A 7,026-nucleotide genomic window follows, 5' to 3' on the forward strand; every position below is an offset into this window, starting at 1 on the left:
CTTACTTTTTTTCTACACAGTTTTTCATGAGGCATTCACATTAACAATAATCGGGTACATGTATATACAGAATACATTTCAGATGATGTTGTTATTCCAAATGAATTTTGCTAATTTTTTCTACCCTGAGTTGATTTTTTTTCTTATAAGATAATGCGAACTACAAAGTCATCGCATGAACTAACACTGAAAAGTTCATTATTGCGTGCGATATCCTGGAAATTGACAGTTTTCATGACATTGCATTCAAGATCATAAGTCAATTTTTATATTTATTTGAGCATTTCGTTTCAATTAAATTCTACTTTGATAAGTATCGTTTGGAAAAGAATACTCTCCATTTTTTGAATGTTCAAATATTCAAAAGTGTGCGATCAACTTGGAGCGCCATCTATTATCGACTTTGCAATGTCGATTATTCGAAATTGTTTCATGTTTCATTTTTCTCTGGTATGTTTACGAACTAAGTTTCTAACGTGACATGTAACATGCATCACATCAATATCATTGACTCATTTGATTTTCTCCTTTAGCATATTCTCCACCTTAGTCCTTTTCACATTAAAATTTAATCTGTATTTTTTTCGGTAACTTCAAAATAAAATCACCTATTTCTAGCGTCAATCAAATCCCGTCTACGGTTTAGAAACATTTCTAAAATATGTCTTATCCATTACGGTCTCATTTTACTTAAGCAAAAATGTAAATTTTTGTCAAATTAATCCTTGTTCCAAAGGCTCTCGTTGATGCCAATGCAAGTGATCACAATTGGCGGTAATGAAAGCATATTTGGCTGTTGAATACGAACGTATTCAAGATTTTTACACTGCGACACAAAGTGCATCAAACCGCTCCGAGTCACGCTGAATTCCTTGTGGATGACAAAATTCACATGTGAAACTGACGACAGGACGGGAATGAGTTTTTCGATTTGTTGATTGTTCACTTTCGACAGCGTCAACTGGAGATCTGAGCAAAATAAAACAAATAATTTTCATTAGAAAATGTTCAATCCATAAATTGATGTGTCAAATTACGTTTTGCTTGGTGTCGTTTCAAAAACTCAACACAATGACCATCGATGATTCCTCCTTCAATTGACAGGTCGAGCAGTTCAAACGGAAATGTAGATGTGATGACAAAGTTTCGTAAAACATTTGAAACGGTGTAGGAAATGGTCAAAAAACGAAGATTTTTGAACAACAACGGTTTGAAAGGTTCCTTGTCCACAAACACCGTCTTTACACGAAGCGTAAGTCGTTGGAGATTTGGCAGTGAATCGCGAATCAATAATAAATGTCCAATCGGGGCATCATCACTGTAATCAATGATTAAGCTGGTCAATTGTGGATTTGATGTCATCAACGTTGTTTTAAACGCATCCAATTCAACGTTTGGATCGAAACTGATGCTCAAGTGTTGCAACGTAGGAATGGCTGTGTTATCTCTTGCGAGAATGCGATGGAAAAAAAAGTCATCAGTTTCGTATGAAAAAAAGTTCACCATTGAAAAATAAATTACTTACTTTTCACCACCAGGCTGAACACCAGCGTGTAAAACGATGCTCATGACATTTGGAAACGATGTTGCAATGTCATCCAATTTTCCGCTTAGTAAACCAGATCGAATGATCAATTGCATCACATTCCGAAATGGAAAAATAAACGAACGGGCCGATGAATACAATCCTACATCAGATAACTGGAGTTCGTTCAACATTTGACGGCAATATTTGTTGATCAATACGTCGATTTTCACATTGACTTTTGGTTTGTTGGCATAGAAAATGGCGAGCCGTGTGAATTGGTTTTGAAAACAACGCAATATTGTAGCGACTTTGACCAGTGGCCCATTTCCATATATTTCGATCAGTTGTGACTGATGTTTTGCAGCGAACACTTTGCGCGCAATTCGATTGAATTTTTTGCATGTGGATCCCAATGCGGCCAATTCTTTCAATTCGACCATGGAGAAAATTTTTGTCAACTGTGTAGAATTCAATGTATCAAACGAAATTTGATTTGTCGTTGCATCCTTTTTACTTGGTGTTGACTCTTCCATTCGACGTTTTTTCGTATCTGTGCACGAATCCATTGTATCATCGGTCGAATCCATTCTATCAAACGTCACTGCCACGAAATTCTAATATTAAACAGCGAAAAGATAATTTCAACTCATAAAATACTCATTTTCAACAAATGTAAAAAATTGCGGTATAAATCTTACCAGAAATATTAGAAGAATTTTCTTTTTATATTTCAAGCAAAAATTACACCTTACACAAACAAAATATGTCGGCTGTACGACGTTCTTATCGATTCAAAGGCACTGTGCACAATGAAGACGAATCAATATTTGGTTACACTTCGCTAAAACGATTGGTGGTTCACACACACCCACAGTGAAAATTTGATCACATCTTTGTTCCGAAGCGTGTGCCACATTAGTAAAATGTAACTAAAGTGTCTCTGTGTGCGTGTGGACGCGACAAAATCAGTTTCGATGCCGCAAAGTCGCATCTCTTATTTGTAAATGTATAAGATGTTCTTTTGATTCAATTGTATGCGTCCAAGATGTCAAACCAACTCTTTTGATAAACAAACACCGACAAATGTTATAAAATAAACAAACATTTATTCGTAACGACAAAGTAAGCGTAAGAAAGCGTAAGCTAATAATGATGATAATAATAACTAAATGATTCTTTGGCCACATACATTTGTTTTCAAATCAACTTCCCCGGAAAAAATAAATATTACTTCTGAGAAAAAAAAAAAACACGAAAATCAGTACAATGCATTGATTTGCTCCTTCGACGTTTTTGTTCGTTAATAATTATCAAGGCATCAAATTCATTGTTTTAAAGACGATACAGCAAACGAGTTGAGATACATTTTTGAGAACATTTTTATATTCCTCAAATATTCTGTATCAATTGTTTTCATTTTCAATTGTTTATGTTCAAACGGTAAAAAAAAATAATGAAGCCCGCTTAAATATTGAGTGCAAATACCGGCCTATAAACATCATTCGGAATCAACTTTTTTGTTTTGTCTACAGACACACAAAACTAAAAAAAAGAATAACATCCATTTTTCAACTTTCACTTTCGCTTTAGTGTCATTGCCGGCTGAAAAACAATTCGATTGTTATCAAGTGCATTGGCAATTCCTTCCAATCTCATTTTTCTGCTGTGCACGTTTACTGTTGTAAAGAACAATCAAACCTTTTCGTTTGACCATCGATATCTCTCGATTCAGCTTTGGCGACAAAATGCGTTGTGTTCATGTGATTTCAAGCTCAAAGTGAATAAACATGTAATTGGTAATTTATTTGAGTATTAATTTAATGGTTCAGTGCCACGAATTAAGGTCTTGCATCGAGTTCCCTACGTTTATCATCGGCTCAGTATCACACATATGCATCCGATGAAAAAAAAAACACAAACGTATTCATGTTGCTTCGTGTCTATGTCTGCGGTCGCTTGCTCTATGGCTCAACATTTGAAATTCCATATAAAATCAAATTACTTATGCTCGATGCAGCCAAAGTACAGCTATTTTTTGTGCGTTGTACGACAACTCTTGCAAATGGCATTAATTTGGATTATGCTATCGATGTTAGCATTTGGATTATGCGGCCCTTCTTTTTCGTATATATTGCATGTGTTTTCCTGCAATTATTTTTATTAATTACGTTTTACTGTAAAAAAAAGCTAAAATATCGATTGATTTTGCTCTTTGAACTGGGATTTTTTATATTTAAATCTTTTTTTGACAGAAAAAACACCGCCAAAGAAAACTCATTAAAATTCATGAAATCACTTGTTCCAACAATCACCACAGATTTTAAAGCGTTTTAACAAGTTGGGGTTTTCTCTATCTCTCTCGCTCACTCACTATTTTCTCTGTTTATCTTGCTTTCGCTCTCTCTGTCTCTTTCGTTGCTGGTCACAACCAAGAAAAGGTTATATGTATGTATTAAACCTGATGCTAATAAATGGGGAGATTAACACTATGCAAATGCAGCATGAACCACGAGAGTGAAAGAAGCGGTAAAAAATGCAAAGAGACAAAAACATGCAATGCATGTCCGAGTTAAGCGATTAAAATTCATTGAGGGTGCAATATTTCATGCGATTTTTTTATCTTTTCCACAATCACCTGTTTATGAGGGGTCCGATAGCGTTTGCCGTTTCGAACATGTTTTTTTTTTGTTTTAGTTCACTTGTCGCTGTCGCCTTTTTCAAATCTCTCGAGATGTTATTCATTGAAAACAACAAACATTGGCGACTGAAATAGACTCTTTGTCTTCAAGTGCACAATAATCACATATGTGAACCGCAATGCTTTGAACTGAATAGGCAAATAATGAATTTTTGATGTACGGTAACTGTTTTGTTACGTATGTGTGGTATGTGTCATATTCAGTGTTCGGTAAAATCCAATTTTTGAGTATCTAAATAAGATAAGATTTTTGTGTGTGTCGAAAAAAATATCTAGATAAGATACAGGATCTTATCTAAAAAAAAACATAGAAGATGAGATAATATCTTCGATTATCTGAGATATTTATGAAGATAAAAAATGGGTGAACATTTTTTATTTGAATTTTTTAGAAATATCTTAGAAAGTATCTTATCTGCAAGATAAGATAAGATATTAGATAAGATACTGTACATTTGATTGTCCGAGAATTAATTTGAGACTTCTCCTAAGATTTTATTGAAATGTAACACCGCCATGCAAAAAGTACTGAGTCGTCACCAATTTTTGTCTCACATTCATTCTCGGACAATCATTTTCACCTTGTGTATACGTGATGAATATCTTAAAAAGCATCTTACCTGCAGATAAGATGAGATATTAGATAAGATACTTTAAATAATAAGATATTAGATAAGATACTTTAAATTTTTTAAATTTGTTTTCTCAAAAAATTATCTTAAAAAGTATCTTATCTACCATTCAAAGATACTGAAATTTTTTAAAGTATCTAAATAAGATGAGATTTTTTCGGTCTAGCTACAGATAAGATATAGATAGCATCTTATCTGTATCTTATCTGGTATCTTATCTATTATCTTCATCTTTACCGAACACTGGTCATATTCAGAAAACCACATCATGCTTCATACTGTTTATGTAGACAATTTGATATGATTTCCATAACGGTTAAATTAAAATCAACCCTTTGGCGATATATACATAATTTCGCTATTCACTGATACTCTTTTTTGTTTGGTGTGTGAACACCGACCGATGTTTTGTGGAATTGAAGTTTACGTCATGGTCATTGCTTCTTCTTCATTTGAAATCGTCTGTATCGTTGCTTGTTGGCTGACAATGCTTCATCCTTCAAATATGAAAACACTGATTCGTACGTTGAAGTAAACCATAAAACTCTTGCTTGCTCACTGAGTGATTGTTTTGTGTGTGTTTTCAAAAGATAATTTACGTTAAAACTGAATGTGAAATGTGAAACCTGTCAATTTCTCTTCATATGTTGGCCCATACTGGATTTCGATATGATGCGATTTTCAAAATTAAACACTTCAACAGTGTGTACTGAACTTCAGACTCTGAAGAGCATATTACCTATAATATATTGACGTTGGCTTAATTACTGATAAATATCGCTTCACGTGTAACTCTAATTAATTGTCATATAAACGGGTCGGAATTTCAGATATGACGTGTGTTATTTTTCATTTTCCATAAACTTGATGGCATTTGTCTGTGCAAATACAATGCTTCTTTTGACTGATATCAATACATTAAGTGTAAGTCATTTATAGGCAAATGGCGAAAGTTGAATGGTGTATGTGTGTGTACATGAAAAGGACCGAAAAGGACATACACGCGCAACAAATTGGTTATAGCGTTTGCATTTATATCGGCAATTGTGACAGCCTAATAAATATAGTTCTCTTTTGTTTTTGTTTTTATCGCATAAAAGTAGCTAATTGAGCGTTTGAATATTTGAATAGAATACACAGTGCATAGGGACAATTTAATGTGACTGACTAAAAAGCATATGGTTATGGTCGGTATGAGTTCAATACAGTCTGTGAATCAGGAGTGTTAACATCGAAAATCGCGTGCAGCGGATATTACACAAAAAATAAGAACCTCGCATAATCGAAATGACGAGTGAACGAAGCAAGAGATTCATATCGGTTGTTTTAATGCTGCTGGCGATTTTTGATTTAAATAAAGCGAATAACGTAACAAATGAAACAGTTTATAACGAAGAGTTAATATTTCCGCAGTCGATTGAAGACGAAACAGTCGGTCAATACCATGAAATGATCGAGTACATTGCCCATTTATTTTGCATGGATAATAGTTCGTATCGTTTCAATCACATCTACGTAGAAAGATCATTGTCAACGGGTTTGGCTGATATATTAATCAATCGAATAAATAAATGCATGACAGCCGGCATTCTAGTATCAAGGTAAACAGTAAACTCTTTTTTTGCCGCTCAATTTACATGATTTCCGCTCAAAAATACAAGTGACAAGCATAACTAAATCGAAAATTGCCTTTTCTCCAAATTCGAAGGTATGACTTCAACATGACCGGCGATAAATTCAAGATTGATTATCCGAGGACATTAAGTAATACCGTCATTGGAATTCAAGTGTACAATTTAAATATTGTTCGAAATTTGGACGCACTCAATTTGGATTTTATCGAAATGTACCTGCCAAGAAGCAAAGAAACAAAATACATCTTTTTATTAGAAGAAGAGTTGGACACTTCAGCCGACAAAGAATTATTGAACATTTTCAAGAACATTTGGAGTCGACAAGTGTTAAATGCAATAATCGTGTACTGGAATCAAACATTGAGTGCAGTTACATTTATGCCGTTTCCAACAATGCAACTGGATTTTATACAAGGAAAAGATCTTTACAATTATAAGCGATTATTTTTTGATAAAGCACGCAATTTATATGGACAACCACTTAAGGTTAATTTATACTAAATTTTTACTTTACATTGATATCACAAAGAGTCG

General features: G+C 33.9%; 2 protein-coding genes across 3 annotated transcripts in view; one reads left to right on the forward strand and one right to left on the reverse strand.

Moving 5' to 3' along the window:
• Positions 1-5: 5 nt before the first annotated feature.
• On the reverse strand, positions 6-3,605 carry LOC116348855. Of its 2 annotated transcripts, none has more exons than XM_031780028.1 (4): positions 3,531-3,605; positions 1,526-2,142; positions 1,038-1,447; positions 6-969 (listed from the first exon to the last, which is right to left on the reverse strand). In XM_031780028.1, exons 2-4 carry the CDS (start codon positions 2,113-2,115, stop codon positions 719-721), a joined length of 1,251 nt encoding a protein of 416 aa, XP_031635888.1. In that variant the 5' UTR covers positions 2,116-2,142; positions 3,531-3,605; the 3' UTR covers positions 6-718. The 2 variants fall into 2 exon arrangements, with proteins under 2 accessions (XP_031635888.1, XP_031635887.1); XM_031780027.1 differs by lacking the exon at positions 3,531-3,605 and adding an exon at positions 2,227-2,312.
• Positions 3,606-6,934: 3,329 nt separating this feature from the next.
• LOC116348886 overlaps positions 6,935-7,026 on the forward strand; it is a 6,923-nt gene continuing 6,831 nt past the window's right edge. The window contains exon 1 of the mRNA XM_031780078.1: positions 6,935-6,978. The gene's annotated coding sequence lies outside the window, so the exon portion shown is untranslated. The remainder of the gene's footprint in view (positions 6,979-7,026) is intronic.

The sequence above is a fragment of the Contarinia nasturtii genome, unplaced genomic scaffold (assembly GCF_009176525.2).
Source record: "Contarinia nasturtii isolate CC-2019 unplaced genomic scaffold, AAFC_CNas_1.1 Cnas_scaffold_2678, whole genome shotgun sequence".
Taxonomy (NCBI): domain Eukaryota; kingdom Metazoa; phylum Arthropoda; class Insecta; order Diptera; family Cecidomyiidae; genus Contarinia; species Contarinia nasturtii.

Excerpts from the sequence above, each read along its gene's own strand:
- LOC116348855 (XM_031780028.1), bottom strand. The coding sequence starts at position 2,115 with ATGGATTCGACCGATGATACAATGGATTCGTGCACAGATACGAAAAAA. Across the intron at positions 1,448-1,525 it reads GTTCAGCCTGGTGGTGAAAA|AGATAACACAGCCATTCCTA; the intron begins GTAAGTAATTTA and ends CATTCTCGCAAG. Across the intron at positions 970-1,037 it reads GAAACGACACCAAGCAAAAC|ATCTCCAGTTGACGCTGTCG; the intron begins GTAATTTGACAC and ends TATTTTGCTCAG.